General features: G+C 25.2%; 1 protein-coding gene across 1 annotated transcript; it reads left to right on the forward strand.

Moving 5' to 3' along the window:
- Nucleotides 1-345: 345 nt before the first annotated feature.
- Nucleotides 346-17,654, forward strand: LOC111622499 (glutamate receptor 4-like; the record flags this gene model as incomplete). The annotated part of the gene is made up of 8 exons (XM_023364893.1): nucleotides 346-701; nucleotides 7,747-7,945; nucleotides 8,580-8,824; nucleotides 10,397-10,505; nucleotides 10,900-11,037; nucleotides 12,607-12,681; nucleotides 14,554-14,558; nucleotides 17,366-17,654. Coding segments are annotated over 8 exons (1,152 nt in total), but the record flags the coding sequence as incomplete, so codon positions are not given.
- Nucleotides 17,655-18,652: the final 998 nt, after the last annotated feature.

Consider the following 18,652-nt stretch of genomic DNA (forward strand, 5'->3'; position numbering starts at 1 on the left):
TTGAATGAGAAGAAAATATGCTTTTTTGTAATGGAAATTTTCCTTAATTTTTTCTATGCAAACATAATTAAAATTAATAAGAACTATATTTGTAAAATTAGATAATAAAAGGAACTAAAAATAAATAAATTTAGAAAAAATAACATTAATAATTTCTCTGAATAGTTAATAAGGTATAGGCCTACTAAACATAAATATAAATAATACAAATATTTTATAATAAACTGTAGATACACGTTTCCATATCTTAACATATTCAAAATTATAATACTTATAAATAACTTGGCTAATTTAGAGACAATTGAAAAATATTGTTATTAATATAAAATAAATTTTTATTTGTAGGAAGCGGATATAGCAATTGCACCTTTAACTATTACTTCAGCTAGAGAAAGAGTTATAGACTTTACTAAACCGTTTATGTCCTTGGGAATCAGCATTATGATAAAAAAACCAATGAAGAAAAAACCGGGGGTATTTTCTTTCATGAATCCACTTTCCGAAGAAATCTGGATGTGCATTATCTTTGCATATGTCGGTGTATCCGTTGTCTTATTTCTCGTCAGTCGATTTTCCGCACAAGAATGGCGCTTCGAAGAAGGTTTCATGGGTCCTAGTGCCACCAACGACTTTTCCTTTTACAACAGTCTATGGTTTGCTCTCGGAGCTTTCATGCAGCAAGGCTGCGATATCTGTCCCAGGTAATGTTAATGTTGTTTTTTTAAACTGCACTTTAAACATTAATATGATCTAAAAAATGCAAAGATTTTATCATAAATTGACAATTTTGATAAATTATGGCTGTTTAAATTTAATTTTTATGATATTCTATACCACATTATTTATTTTTATTCACATTCTAAGGAGTAAAGTATCTCTCTGATCGTATACTACGATTATTGTTCTCTGGTTCCTGAGAGGTAAAATTTCGGTTTCAAAATAAGGATACAAATATAGTTTTTATCGTCGATGATCTGATAAAATATAAAATAATGCGAATGTTACGTTGGAAAATTGTATAAAATAAACTAGCAATTTTTATTCAACCAGTGAACTAATATTAGTTTGATATTATTACAAATATATCATAATTGATTAATGCTTACAAAATAAATTCACTACAATTTTTCGGGTATTTTACGTTGATAACAGATGTTAGTGGAATATTATTTCTGATAAATTTCTTTAAAAAAATTCTAGTAGTGAATTTTGATGACAATCAAGTAACTTCAATTTATCATTGGGAAAAAAGAAAGCATTACTGTTCTTTGTCATAGATGAATAGAACATCGAAAGAAAATGTCATTCGTTGGAGGGGCCGACACCGTTTGAACTCGCACGAGTTTAGTGACCCCAGAGGAACGGTCATTGTAGTAAGATAGAGGGCTATGTCACTAAGGTGGCACTATACAATGTCCCTTAATGGAAGAATCATCGATCAAAAGAGAGGAATAAAAAATAAATCTATTTTATGCTTTTTATTCTTCTCCTTTTATATATGAATAAAGTATTTAATGAGAATTTTAAATGACTTTATATTATCTCATGTTGTTTCCGGTACATGTTCAATGATAAACTTTAATAACGTTTCTTCTACTTTACATGTACTGGAAAGAGAAAATGCAATCTCAATTCTTCTATTATTTATATACACAGTTCAATATTTTCTCTAGCAATAAATTGAATAAGAATAATCTAATTTTTTTCTATATATTAGTTATAATATATTTAATAGTTACATTGAATGCTATTGTTTTCGTTTAGTGCTGTACTACTTCCGAAGGTAATAAAACTATCGATGTATCTGATTTATTTATAAAGTAATCATAAATACTATTTATGTTATGACTATTCTATAATAAATAGAGGAAGCTCTCCAGTTATCCTATACAAAGTAGGCTATAAAGTAGACTTACTTTCTGTCTTAAATATAAAAAAAATTTAGATATTCGAACATTTTAATAATTCAAAATAAATTTCAAGAAATGCCATTAAGACTTACTGAAAGATAAAAATAGCTTCGGATATAAAAAAAGGCAACAGGCAACTCGATAATTGCTTCTCTTATGAAGGGCGTAGTATCGATGTCACGAATGTGCTGCCGAAATTTCTGGTTCAAAATGAACTTATTGCATGAAGAGTTTTTTAAAATATAACAAACGATAAACACTTTTAGGAAGAACGTAAAATATCGTGACTCAGAAATTAAAAGAACCACTCCTTCATTCTCTCCATTATTTCCTATTTAAAATTCGATAAAGAAAGAAACAAAACAGAAATAGTCCAATTGGAATGGAATTTATATTACTTTTTAATCAAATTATTTAATTATTTTAAATTTAATCAAAAATTCTTAACAAATTTAGCGTGTTCAGATGATTCAATTGATGTGGATGATAGGCAGATGACAATTAAATAAACGATATATTCGCATGTGAATTTTTGTTTAATATGCTTAATTATATATTTATTTTAAAAATATATACTTAAAATTATACAATTTTGTGTCAAAGTATGCTTATAAATGACGATACTTTCAAAGTTTAAGAATATTTATTGAAGGGTAAACAATAGAATCTGTTCTACACAACAACGTTATTATTAACAATTACGCATTAAATAAATGATGTTAATATTATCATTAATGAGCGAAATTAACTTCAGATTGAAAATTAATTAAACAATTCTATTGTTAAGTATCGAATATTTTCCAAGTTATGTTTATTTACTTAAACAAGTTTAATAATTAGGAACTGTTAATTTCTTGTTATAAAATTTTAGATTTTATTCAGTTTTGTTTGCATGTATCATTAACACATTAACAAAGATAAATTTAATAATTACAAATGAAATATAAGCAATAATATAAAGATATATTTCTCTCAAATTTTTAAAAATAAAATATTCAGCATACGTAAATATTTTGTTTAAGAAAAGAAATATTTTTCTTAAAATTAATCATGTCATTCACAGTTTCTCTTAAACAAAAGGAATTTTGTATGATATATGTAGAAGTTTTTATCACACAAACTTATAAAATAGCCAACACATTATCTAAATTTGCAACATATAATTTTATCTACAATCTTTATCTACATCATACAACTTTATCTACGAGCTCACCAACGTGCTAGCCACGTAGAGTTTACTGAACTTTTCACGTATCTAACACCTAAATAGGGGCCAGTTTCATGTGTAAAGTCTTCCTAAAAGCCATCTACTCGGCATTTCTCCCGTGCAATATTTAATTTTTGAGTTTGCATTATTTGAAACTTCAATGGCACTTAGGAAAAAATTGACGATTTCTCTACAATCATGCATGATTATACTTCCAAATTGTAACAAAATATCTGAAGGATTGATATATTTTTATCAAATAATAAACAATAAAATACTACAACTTCGTATCTTCTCAAAAAAATAAGTTTTGTACATAAGTCTATTTTAATGATTTGTGATAAGTAATTTAATTCTGTCTCACAAAATTCCTGTTTCTCGTGATATAAACGGAAATAAAATTGCTAGAAAATGTATTTAAAAAATTTAAAATATCTATTAAAATATAGTTTTCAAAAAGTGTTTATGTATTATAATTAGAATAAATTCAAATTAAAATAAAAACTTTTACCGCTACCTCTGTCGCATTTATGTATAAAATTAAATTAAATATTATCTAATTTATAACTATAATTGCAAGAGATGTATAAATATAATTTAAAAATTTAAATTTTGAGATTAAATTACAGATCTCTTTGCAAATTTATTGGTAGTAATTAGACATTTATAAAAATTTTTTTATCATTTTCTTTAATAAATGACTAATTAATATCAAAATGGAACTACTGTTGAAATTAGTATTTAATTTTATTATCAATAATAATTAAAAATCGGAAATTAATTATTGTATTTTTAATATTAAAACATTTTTTAACTTTTTGATCTAGGAGTTGAAAATTCTTTTATTACTAAAAATGGAAAATTAATGAATATTATTGTAATTAGAGATTAAAATGTCACCAGAGATGTTACATTTTTTCAATATTTTTATTTAAATTTTTCGTATTTAAATAAAGAAAAGTATAAGTGACAACTTCTAATTCGGTATGTCAGAAAATATGCGTATTTTACGTATCTCCATCTCTCAAAATGACTGTGATTGAAGCTGTCAAGTACTTTTCTTTTCTATATTAAGATTAGGAAAAGGAAAATAACTGACACTTTCGTTAAGCTATGTAAGCGATTGGAAAGATAATCAGTTTTTCAATTTCTCTAATTCCATTTTTTTAAAATATGATAACTGAAGTTGTATTTTTTTTCTATAAAAAAACTCTTACTTTCTATATAAAGCCTTAACTAACAAGGAGAGAAAAATTTTTACTCTCGGCACGATTCATTTATTCTAAAAAAAGATTATCAAACTTTTCCATTTCTTCGCCTTTTATTCTATTATTCGTACATTTAGAATGCTTATTCTCGTCCTAAAATCCACTAGCTCAATATCAAAATTGAATATTTCATAAATGCCTACATGAATATTTCAAAGTTCCTGTTGTTGGCAAGGTGACCTAAATGATACATATGTATAGAAAACGGTTCCAATCGAAAGAATTGCTCTAGCGATAATTTATTCTAAATTATTCTCTTCTACTAAATCAAAAAAAAATATTAAGCTTTCATTTATGTGAATGGGCGTTATAAATACTATAAAAGGTTATGTGAAGCCAATCTTCTAGAACACAATAAAAATATATATTTTAAGGTGATAGAATATTCTCTCTCTTTCTCCCTCGCTCGTGCTTTCTGTCGTTCTCTTCTCTCGTCCCCTCTCTCTTCTCTGTCTGTCCTTCATTCCTCTTTCCTACCTGTCTCTTCTTGTCTGTCTGTCTGTCTGTCTCTCTCTCTCTCTCTCTCTCCTCCTCCTCCTCCTCTTTTGCCTCTTTGTCTCTCTTATCCCTCTTCCCCTATCTTTCTTCTCTGTTTGTCTCTGGCTTATCTCCCGCCCTCTCTCTCTTTCTCATTCTTTCTTTCCCTCTCTCTTAGCCTCTCTCCCATTTTCTGTCTTTTTTATTGCCAAAGAGTAAAGAGTCCGGATTCGATTTCCACGTCTACCCAATTCTTGTTCGCTTAACAGCAATTATTTATCTCGCTGCGGGGTAAGCGGCACCTTTTTATGTATAATGGCCCGTCTTACCTTCTAGATGCACCTTCCCAATATATTTGATTGAGTAAAAGATAATCAAATGGTAAACAAAGCATCTACTTCGTGATTGAATATACGAGAAGATGCCGAAGCTAAAGATAAATTAAATATTCTCTGATAATTTTACAAGCAATCAAATGAGCAAATAAAATTTAATCTCCCTAATGGGAAATATCGTGTGTAAAAACTTACATGTTTAGTATCTAGAGATATATTAAATTTATTACATAATATTTTTACTGAAATAATAAATTACCTTATAATTCTTAAAGTTAATAAACTAAATTTTAATAAAATGCATACGAAAATTAAGAAGAAAAAACATAAAATTTTTAATATTTCCATTTATATATTATCAACGACGACGAAAGAAAATCTCCTAATTTGATTATTTAAAAAATCTAATTTTATATAATTATATATACGTATAATAACGAGTATAAGTTATTTTATAATATATATAATTTTGTAAATAAGTAATAATAATTATTAAAATAAATAAAACTTTAATTAATTTATATTATTAAATTTTAATAAGCTTTTTTAACATTTTCATACATTTTCTCTTCATTAAATATTATTAAAATAATAATAACAATAATAATGTAAAATTTTAATTTTCATTAATTTTATTGAAATTATTTAATAAACNTTCTAAACTGATAGAACCAATTATAAAATTGGAAATGTAAAAGAAAAAAAATATGAAAAGTAATTTTAAAGTAGAATTATAAGAAAGAAATTAAAACATGACCTTTGACATTATGATTATTCGTAATAATTTGCATGAATTTATTGATTCTAATCACGTAAATCGAAGATATAAATGCTATAAATCCACAATTGTGACGTAGTTACATTACAAAGTAATTACGCAACATTAGAGAAGCCATCTAATTATAACTTAGAAAAGTAGTTTCTCGGGTTGCACGCTGTCTGCCTTAATCAGATTCATTCTCTTAGAATAATTTAAATGTTGTAGTAAAACATTGAATCGGATGCACTTCATACACTGTTGAATCTCAAGCTGTAACGGGCATTTGGAAAATACGCAAGAATGAATATTATTACATTCGTTATGATTTCAGATTTGAATATTTTAAGAGTCGTTTATCTACTAATTAAAAGATGCATGCGGATGAATTAATGCGTTTCCCATAATGATTTATGAGATTGCTTTTCGTGATACGTGAATATAATTAGTATTTAAATAGAGTCACGTATTAAATGGGTGTGCAGGTTTTTTTTATTCTGTGTGATGTAATGGCTTGATGTCTTCAAATAATTCTTTCCTTCTAATAGTAAAAAATGTATTTATTTAAAGTAATATTCTTATTTATTAGCCTGTCTTCTAGAGAAATCTTTGTCTTCGTCATCCAATAGCGATTTTCTAATAGTAAATAATGTGGTACGTGATGATGTTAGTGACGTCAGGTTTTTGTGAAACTTCGGCTAGTTTTAACGGTGCTCAATAGTAATATTCAATGAATAAAAAAGTATTTTACGGCAGAATTTTTAAAGTTTTATCTTATTGGGATGCAATTTGAAAAAATTGTAGACCTATAAATCCTCACTGTCGTTCTTCCTGAATCTCGAAATCAGTGTTAGTTAGATAAAATTCGAGACTAAATATGAGAGCTTAAGGGTAGGAAGTCACGATTAACTATATAAGAATTCCAGTCTAGACTGGCAATCACCTGATTTCAATTCAAAAATTTTCCCCAGAACAGAGTTACATAGATGACCGGCAAGATTCTTGTTATCAGGAAAAGTATAACGTACAGGAGCAAAACACTACTAATTTGAGATGGAGAGCATATATTTTAAATTAAATAAGTTAAAATTAGGATTTAAAATTACAGTCCAGCATTGTTAACTATATTACAATAACTTTTACTTGTATATAAAGATTTTATATTATATACATTTATATAAAATACCGTGATTATTAACAGTAATTTTCTTCAGTGTTACGTGAACTATTCTATATTTTAAAGATGTAATTATAAAAGAAATTAATATGACATTTAAATTTCATAAATACTAAAAAATTATTCATGAAGATTTAAACTTCTTTAAACAGTTCATTTTTTTATTTAATGTAAAGATAGAAAAAATAAACAGAAGCTGGGATGAGGAGCATCATCCTACAAAGTAGAATATAGAATTTTTGATGTAAAAGCGATCGATAAATCCCAGTAATAAAGAGCCTTACCAAATAATACAAGAAATCCAACCGACATTGATCAACATTGAAAGATATCTAATGATATACTGATCTAGAGATCTAGTGTATCTCCAACTTCCTTATCCTATCAGGAGCAATGTATAGAGCCGTAGACAATACATCCATCATTCCTAAGCTCGTAAGGACGTCTAGAAACAGAATTAGATAAATATTTGCTTTGCTACTTAAACATGACGTTATTTAATATTTAATTTTGTCTCTCGTATCGCTAGACATATAATTGACTTTGTTGGATTGTATTGAATATTATACATCAGTATCAGTTTAATATTTCTGATAAGATATTTATATTTTCTAGGTCTACATCGGGTCGTATTGTTGGTAGTGTTTGGTGGTTTTTCACCTTAATCGTCATATCTTCTTATACTGCTAATTTGGCTGCCTTTCTAACTGTTGAGAGAATGGTAACTCCCATCAATTCGGCAGACGATTTGGCCAAACAGACCGAAGTCGAATATGGTACACTCATAGACTCTTCCACACAGGATTTTTTTAAGGTTTGATTCCTCTACATACTTTTAATAAATGTAACATAATAATATAATCTATCATATAATTCTTGCATAATTTAATCTTATAAACTAAGATTTTCTAATTTATAATCACTTTTATGCATGGTCAAATTTTCCTACAATCAAAAATACTTCTTTATTTCCCTCTCTCTTAGCCTCTCTCCCATTTTCTGTCTTTTTTATTGCCAAAGAGTAAAGAGTCCGGATTCGATTTCCACGTCTACCCAATTCTTGTTCGCTTAACAGCAATTATTTATCTCGCTGCGGGGTAAGCGGCACCTTTTTATGTATAATGGCCCGTCTTACCTTCTAGATGCACCTTCCCAATATATTTGATTGAGTAAAAGATAATCAAATGGTAAACAAAGCATCTACTTCGTGATTGAATATACGAGAAGATGCCGAAGCTAAAGATAAATTAAATATTCTCTGATAATTTTACAAGCAATCAAATGAGCAAATAAAATTTAATCTCCCTAATGGGAAATATCGTGTGTAAAAACTTACATGTTTAGTATCTAGAGATATATTAAATTTATTACATAATATTTTTACTGAAANTTGAGTAATTTTTTATTTATATACATGTAATTTTTCTTTTGAATGGATGCATTTTTAGAGATCCAAAATTGCGGTGTACGCCCGAATGTGGGAGTTTATGAAATCTAGAAAGCATGTTTTTGTTACATCATATAAAGATGGAATAAAAAGGGTGAGGGAATCTAAAGGGAAATATGCTATTCTGATCGAATCCACAAAGAATGATTACATAAACGAAAGGCAACCCTGCGATACCATGAAGGTAGGCAGGAATTTAGATGCAAAAGGCTATGGTGTAGCAACTCCTTTAGGTTCCGAAATAAGGTGAGGATATTTTTAGAATTTCAAAGTATATAAATACTCTATTTTATCCATACTTTACTTTACTTTGCGTGTCTCGGGAGCTTGTTTAATTACGAACCAAGAAACTTTTGTATATTTTTTAAATGGACATAATTTCGTTCGTGAAAAATTTAAGATAAAAACATTAAATTTTTAAACGTTTTTATAAAAAAAATAAATATAAATAAACCTAAGTTAAAAGAATGCATTAAGTTGATTATTCTTTATTTTAAGTAAAAAATACAACGTTTTCTACTTTTCTAAACGTAATTTTTTTGTGTGTTTTTTTCCTTAAACAAAAATTTAAATGAAATATACTGATTCGAATATTAGAACCTTTAGACATCATATCCTTGTAATTTTTGAAATAAATTACATTAAAAACATTAGATTATTTCATGTTTCTTTTCCAATAAAAATAAAATTTCTGTTTATTTTCGATTTGTTTTTTGGACGTGATTATTTTATTCATAGACGTAACATAATAAAAATGAATGACTTAGAACCGAAAAATGATGATGGTTTCTGAATCATAACATCAGTATCAATATAACGTTATTTTTCTGATGAATAAATTATATTTGAGCAGATTATACGAAAATAAATAACCTTGCTCAACCAAAAAAATAATTAATGATACATAAAACATTACACTATCTCCAGTAAAACTTATCGAAAAGTATTTAATTCAGTAAAATTTTACAATTAATAATTTTCTTTCTATAAATATCATTTTAATAATAAAAATTTCTGCTTAACAAAAAAATAATGCGATGAAACCTGTGTACATCGAAACCGTACTCTACTGAATTTCCTTTTTGGCAGGTTTTAGACAGGTTTTATTGTATTTGTTGACTGAAAATTATCGTAACTTATCGTTTATTTTATTTCACTGAATTTTAATGATGAAAATACCTTTATATTATTTCTAATTGGGAATATTTTCATGGCTTACGTGTCATTAATTATTTTTTTTAATAAAAATATCAATTTATTTTATTAGAATTAAAAATGTTTATAATATATTTTATATATATTTTACATGTATAATATATAGTATAGTTTGTATATTTTGTATGTTTATTAAACATATAAAAAAGACATCTTCCTGTTATTAATTTGTACGAAATTTTGTATTAAAATTTACTTTAATTAAGCCTACATTTTTCAAATATAAAAAAATTTAATTTTAAGTGCAAATATAAATTTATAAAAATGCTAAAAATAATGTAAAATGTTTTAGTTTGTATCGTGTTATTTATGAATATGTAAACTTGGAAAAGAATAAATGTTTAGATTATTAAAAGGATTTTTTGCAAGAGATAATTTGGGAAAATTGCCAAATAGGGGGGGGTGAGATGGTCAATGCATGAATTAAGAATAAAATAGTTTTTAATTATGCGAAGAGCACTAGCACTTTATATAAAAGAAGACACTATTGAAGGTTGCTCTTTTGAATGTATCAATTTTATATATTTTATTTTGTAATTGTAATTGAATAAAATAATAGGAAATATATTTTAAAATTATATATGTATATATATAATTTTATAGAAATCAGTTAAACCTAGCTGTTTTATCAAGAAAAGAAAAAGGAGATTTGGCACGACTTGAAAATAAATGGTGGTATGACAGAAGTGAATGTAGAAACGGGGACAGCAAAGTAAGTTTTTATTTTTAAATTATTATAAAATATATATATATATTTAATGTATACTTAAATTATAAATAACGGTGGTATGATTTATTACTTACATTATTTTATACTTTATGATTTTTATTATGTGTTTTCAAATTTTAATCAGCAAATTGAAACAAAAATAAATTCGGTTGGTTTATTTTTTTTAAACTTATCCCACTTTTATATACTTTATTTTTTAAATTTTTTTCATAAAAATATTTCTCGATTTAGTGGAGAGCAATTAGAAAATAGAGAAGTGATATTTTAAACATTATTATTATTGTTTTTTAGTTTGCTACTGTAATAAATAATTTTTTAAAATATTATTTATTAAAATCTGAAGAAAATGAATGAGGCTTTTGTGTATTATTCACAGGAATCCTCCCAGAACGAACTGACATTAAGTAATGTGGCTGGATGTTTCTATATCTTAATTGGTGGCCTAGGGTTTGCCATGGTGGTAGCTTTACTCGAGTTCTGTTACAAATCGCGCCTGGAAGCAACTAGATCGAAGGTAAGCAAATAATAAAAGAATAAAGAAAGACAACTTCCTATAAATGAATTAACTACAACAATAAGATCGAATTCTCTTTCGTAATACAAATATAAATATATTTACTCTGCGAATATAAATATTGGCAGAGTATTAAATCCATAAAAATCTAAAATTTTTACTCTAGAATATCGATTAAATGAATATTTAAACAAATCAAATATAGTAAAATCTATTCAAAACTGAACCTTACTAAACCGAGAAAAAATATTCATTTGAGTCTGTTTTACACAGATTTTACTGTACCACTTTTTTGTAATTTTAGTTTAGTATATATGTTAATTATTAATTTTAATTAAAAATTCGTAAACGTTAATACGGTTTATATATAAAACGAGCGAAAAGTATTGTGACATCGTCACAATGCCGGGCTGCAATTTTTATTCATATTCTTAATTCATTTAATTTAAAATATATGCTTTCTACCTCAAATTAGTAGTGTCTTGCCCCTGTATATCACACTTTTCCTGATAACAAGAATCTTGTTGGTCATCTATGTAACTCTGTTCTTGGGAAAATTTTTGAATTGAAATCACGTGATTTCCGGTCGCGATCGGAAGTTCATATGTAGTTACTTAGGGTATCGTCCCACTACGTTTTCCATCTCTGGTCTCGAAATTTATCTATCTAACACGGTTCTCGAGATTTATGAAGGACAAACAATGGAAATTTATAGTTCTATAACTTTTTAAAATTGCAGTCCAATTAAATAATTTATATTAAATTTCATATCTGAAATGAAAGTTTACAAAAATATGATAAATATTGAAACTTTTATAATTTAATCTTCTAAATACCAAATTCTAAGAAGAGGGGAGAATTTTAAATTCCTCGCAACGTATATATTTTATTTATCGATTATCTAAAATTTAAAATATGAGTTTATTTCGATTATTTATATATATTTTTTAGAATTAAATTTTAATTTGAACGGATACGTTTATAATAAAATAATATTGGTTAGAACGCATTGTACGGCCAAAAATAGAAAAGTGAATTAAATAAATTTAATTATGTATGATAAACTAATAATAAAAGTAAATGAGAATTGTTGCTGTAAATTTAATTATTTAAATTCCACTTATTTATAATAAATAGCTTAGTATTTGTTATTTTAGATAAATTAGATGCTAAAATATTCCAAATTTTTAAAAATCAAGTATGGAATGGATATGATAAGTGATGCTGATCCTCACCTGATCCTTCCAAATAATTTTCTAACTAGAAAAATATAAATTATTTTAAAATGTTCAAGTTTAATCTTTGTATTAAACTTACATTTACTAGTTGTATAATAAATATAAATCAAGTAAACTTACATTGGTTTACATGATTTATATTTATAACGATTTTAATTATGTAGTTACAACTTAAAATGCTATCAATACTTTAGATCTAAAGCAGATGTTTAAACTTTAAATTAATTTAATATTAAAATATAAAGAATAATTAAAGAGTAAAGCTTGAAGTTACAGTTTTTAATCTATATTTTAAAAATTATATTTAAATATTAATTATAATTTTCCATAGATGAGTCTGTGTGATGCTATGAAGACAAAAGTTCGCTTATCTGTTACAGGAGGTCCAAACGGTGAAAGGGGGAGGGTAAGTTTTCATTTATTTGTTTAATGAAAATTATTTATTTATATTATTCCGTAAGGAAATATATTTAAAGGAATAAATTTGCATGAAAATTATGAAATTTAATATTACATTTGGTAGTAATTTATACAAAATGAAAGTATAATTTTGGGAACGGAAGCTACATGCACGTTAACTTTCATGCTATTTTAGATTATTTTATATATTCGAAATCATTATTTTCCACATATTTTATCATTATTTAATCCATTTATAACTTATTTTTCTTACACTTTAAAAATTTCTTCTTACATTACTATTTTTTCCCCTTCAGTTTCATATGATTACCTATAAAATATTTACCTAAAATAACCGAAAAATCGTAAAATTTCATCAAATATTTAAAGTTTTATAGTGATTTAGATCTGAAAAAGTATTTTCAAATGTGCATAAGCTTTAAGTATCATGTATTTTCCCTTTCATGTTTACACAAATTACATTTTTACACTTCCAAGTGAAAAATTTACTGATATTGATCGATAATATTATTTTTCCACGGAAATGTTTATTTTTACAAATAAAAATAGCTCATAATTTCTGAAAAGAGAAGGAAATTAAACATTTACATCCAAATATTTAGCAGTAAAAAAATTCAAATTAATATTTGAAATTTTACAATTGTTAAGTAGTGCAAAAAGTTTTACAATCCACAACAAAAATTGAAATTCAAGCGACTAAAAATGTATAAAATTAATTATTTTCAAGTAATTTTTTAATTGTTTATAATGTAACATTGTATTTTTATATTCAAACATAAATTACTCCCTTAAATATCCAACTTAGTTGCTTCAAAATGGCGGATGATTATGATTATAGTGTTCCTTAGGTGCAGAAACAAGGCAGTGCCACGTTTTATTACGATGAGTAATTCTTGAGATAGTGAGCAATTCGGAAATTATATAGAAAATTAGTTAAGATAGGATGACAAATAGAGTACAGTATAATGATAAATCTCCTTTCATTTCTTACGTTTACGATAAGAAAAACATTAAATAATGCTGTATTTTGTCAGAAACCATAACGAATTAAATGTATAAATTCAATAAAATTTTTAAAATTTACTAATGAAATCGAACTTAAAACTATCAAGATAAGTAATTTTGACAATTGTTTTTATATATTAATAGACACTTTTTGTTAAGTATAATAAATGCCCCTCGTGCTTATAATTCGTTACGCATCTGTTATAACTATGATTATACTTTAAATTAATATCTTACCGTAAATGATGAGCTGCTTAGAGTAAGATAAATGGTTAAGTTGAAGAATTGCCATTGTCTTAGTCACTTTTGATTTGAATTTATATGAATAATTTTGCAACTTCTAATTAAAAAAAACTCTAACAGATGTAATTTCGAGCCAGCTAGGGTATATTGAAAATTATAATTCGAATCACATTAAGTTAGCGAATGTAATTTGCATGCAAGTTAATTATATTAAGTAGATTACATAAGCATATTATTACCATATAAGCTAATTACTTAGTAATATGTATGGAATATGTAATGTTAAATCAAATTAGTCACCTTATACTAAATTAGAAAACTGTAAATTTGACACATACACTACACTGAAAATTTTTGATTTTTTATTATAAACAAAACATAAACATAGAAAAAACATAATAATATTGTAAAATATGAAATATAATACACAATAACCTTCCCGAATTAATTATTATTTACAATTTAAGTTAGAAACAATATAAAGGTTTTAATCCATTTAGCTTCCCCCATACGAGTCATGTTAATTATATATAATTTAAAGTTAAAATATTTAATTCTTATTACTAAATTATATATAGTGATAGATTTATTATAATTCCTTGCAACATAGCGATGGTAAGTGAAATTATTCTACTCTATAAAATTTGATAAAATTGAAAAATTTTCATATATGAAATTTTCAACAAGATTTCATGAAAGTTTGTGAAATCTTGGCGTTAATTTAATTGTTTGAATATCACTAATTTAATATTCAGACAATACAAAAAATTTACTTAATGTATATTATTTTTAAATTATTAAAAAATTAAAAATAGAATAGAGATTTTTTAAACAAATTTATTTTTATGAAAGATAATTTGTGTAATTCGATAAGTTTTTATTTGCACGTGTTCAAATATTTTAAAATGTTTTCGTTAAGATCAAGTAGATTTAACAAGTAGAGTAAATGTAATATTACGCTTATTTTAAAATATTTTTAAAAAATTAAACGATTTAAAAAAAATTTAATATCAGAATAACAAAATAATGTTATTTTTATATTAAAACCTACCGAATCAACACGAAATTTTCGTTAACAAAAGGTTCCAAAGTTGATATATTTTAACAAAAACTAAGAATAATANGTGTTGGGAATTTCTTTTTACTGATGATTTATAAGAATTTTTGTTTTGAAATAAATCAAATGAAGAGTTTCATCGTTTCCTATCCGTTCAATACCTTCAGAGTTGTGATTTATGAATTACAAATATAAACATTGATCCAAAATAGAAATAATATGTAAATGAATAATTGTTACATTTATTCGGAGAAATATTTAAGTATTATACGAGATAACAAACTTTTAAGAATCGATAATTTAGTGACTATTACTCGAAATCATTTAAATTATATTATTTGCGACAATGTTGATAAGATGCATTCGCTCTACCATAAAATGATTTGGAGAAAAGTTTTCGCTTTTCAACTCGGATAGTTTTAGTCTTTTAATACATTCTGTATTCAAATGAGTTTTTGGAACTAGTTAAGAATTTCAACTACCGCATTTTCCAACCGTCTACTTAATCTTATCAAAATTTCGACCATGAGAACACAAATTCCACTTTTGTAATGTGTGCATCCAGTTGACATTTAAGCTATCACATTTAAAAATATGATTACCTATAAAATATTTACCTAAAATAACCGAAAAATCGTAAAATTTCATCAAATATTTAAAGTTTTATAGTGATTTAGATCTGAAAAAGTATTTTCAAATGTGCATAAGCTTTAAGTATCATGTATTTTCCCTTTCATGTTTACACAAATTACATTTTTACACTTCCAAGTGAAAAATTTACTGATATTGATCGATAATATTATTTTTCCACGGAAATGTTTATTTTTACAAATAAAAATAGCTCATAATTTCTGAAAAGAGAAGGAAATTAAACATTTACATCCAAATATTTAGCAGTAAAAAAATTCAAATTAATATTTGAAATTTTACAATTGTTAAGTAGTGCAAAAAGTTTTACAATCCACAACAAAAATTGAAATTCAAGCGACTAAAAATGTATAAAATTAATTATTTTCAAGTAATTTTTTAATTGTTTATAATGTAACATTGTATTTTTATATTCAAACATAAATTACTCCCTTAAATATCCAACTTAGTTGCTTCAAAATGGCGGATGATTATGATTATAGTGTTCCTTNTTTCCAACCGTCTACTTAATCTTATCAAAATTTCGACCATGAGAACACAAATTCCACTTTTGTAATGTGTGCATCCAGTTGACATTTAAGCTATCACATTTAAAAAAATTTGTAAATATATTATCGATTCTAATCTCAATTATTCGTATAAATATTTAGAAATTTATTTTAAATTTAATTCTATAATTTATGCTCAATTCTTTATAATAAATTTAGCAAACTTTGCAATTGTAGATTTTTTTAAACGTAGTAAAAAAGTCTAGTATTATTGAATTACACAAATTAATGCTTTAATATAATTTAGAAAGTTTGAAAGTTTGGGATATATATATTTTATAATAAATTTTTTATTGAATAAAATTTAAAATAATTTCAATAATATTTTCTATATTAAAAATATTAAATGTTGTAAAATTAATTTTACAATATTTAATATTTAGGATGATCCACTTCTGTAGGTATGACTTATTATATATATATTATTGGCATGAAATCTAAAAATAAAAATAATTAATTTATTAAATGTATTAAAAATATAGAGATATACTTTTAAATATATTATCTTTTTATTTTTTACTATCATCTGTCTCTTAAGTTTCGTATAGGCAGCTCTATTTTATAATTTCTTGTAAATTAATTTAAAAATATATTATTATTTTAAGTGTGGATTGATAAATTAAATGTAAAAGTTGTTAAATAACGAATTCAGAAAATTAAATTTAGTTTATAGGAAAATTATTGTAAATTAAATGTAAAATATTTTAAAAATTAAATCGAAATTTCTCATATTTTAGACTTGAAAAATTATATTTAAGTATTAATTTTTAGCAGAAATTCTTATCATAAATTGATAAAAAGTTATTTTTTATATTGTTAATTCTAAGAAGTCAATTATTTTTCATATAATATTCGTGTATAACTAAAAAGTAAGTCAACTTTACTTACGATAAGCTGCTTATACGGAATTTATAAAGAGAGATTTAACGTTAATAATTATCTAAAATCTGTCAAAAATTATATATAATGTGGAATGCCTTTTTCGAAATTTAAAATAAATTATTGCGGCCAATAGTAGAGTTTGTTTTAATTCTTACTGTGTCAACAAAATCGGCCGCTTTTGTGGTGCTTAGAGCAACTTCCTCTTTGATGTAGCATTCTCCCGTGACCAGTACAACAGGGAGTTGCTAGGGAGCAACAATCTTCAACCATTTTCATTTCCCCTCCAGTTCTACACTCCTGCCTCTCAACTGATCACTGCAGACGGGCATGCGGACTCCAATACACATACCCAAGTTTGATCTGACCTTTGACATCTTGGATCTTCTCATAACTGTTCAGAAGAACGAAGTGCGAAAGTTGGAGAGTGGACTCTGAAAGAAATACCGTAATATAGTACATAAATATAATATTTTATGATAGGCCAGATGCTCAAAATATTTGTAAACGAATTTTCCGGTTCTATTATACTAAATAAATTTAAAAACAGAATTTTTTTTGTATATTCGTTATTATAATTGCGTTTTTTTAAATCAATTATTAATGAATAAGAGTTATTGTTAATTATATGTGATAGAAAATATTTTATAAAAATTGTTTTGTTATATTTAAATTTTATAGAAGAAATTATTCGTATTGTTAAGAGAATACGGAAAATAATAAGTTGTAATGTAGTGAAAAATATATATGAATGGAATCGTTATAGTGTTATAGAATAAGTAAGAATTTAGGGATGAAAAATATATATATATATATGTAATATAATTTAATATAATAAATTAAAATAAATAAGTGCATATTAAGATTATTCTTGGAATGTTTAAAATTAATATATATCTTTAAAAAGTGAAAAATTAAATTTTATAGTTAAAATTTTAATTAGCTTTTAGTAAATTTGATGAAAAAATCGATAGTATTTTTATGTTTTTGATGAATAATTTAAAACGTAATACGTTGATATTTTAGGATATTATTTTATACGCTTATTTTTAAAATTTTTATTTGTATAGTAGAACGAATAGATGAAGAATATTCGAATAAAATAAAGCATTTCAGCTATATGAATTTTTGTACTGGATCATTGAAAAAAAAGGGAAAAAAAGAATAATTCTCTATGGGAAAACTTCATCACTTCAAGCACAAAATATTTTTTAGAATGGAAAAAAGAAGTAGTTTCCTCGCTTTTCATTTTTTATCTCTTACAAATACCAAGATGTTTTCATACGGGAGTCAGGGAATTGAAGTCGAATAAAGAATTTTCAGATCGCATCAAGACCTTTTGATCTCAACATATCGAACGACATCCGAACGAATACTTTCTCTGTTAGAAACGGTCTTTCACAGATCCAGTTTTCGAATTTCTTTTGAGATAATCAGATTTGAAGTTTTAAATATTATTTTATTTTTTCGTGATAAAATAAATGCATTTCCTTCTTTAATCTCCTTTCTAAAAAAATCTAAAAAAGGGGATTACTTCACTGTATAACATTTATAAATGCCACACATCACCTTGGCTT

This window comes from Centruroides sculpturatus, unplaced genomic scaffold, assembly GCF_000671375.1.
Source record: "Centruroides sculpturatus isolate CEXI.00-Female unplaced genomic scaffold, Cexi_2.0 scaffold23, whole genome shotgun sequence".
In the NCBI taxonomy this organism is placed as follows: Eukaryota; Metazoa; Arthropoda; class Arachnida; order Scorpiones; family Buthidae; genus Centruroides; species Centruroides sculpturatus.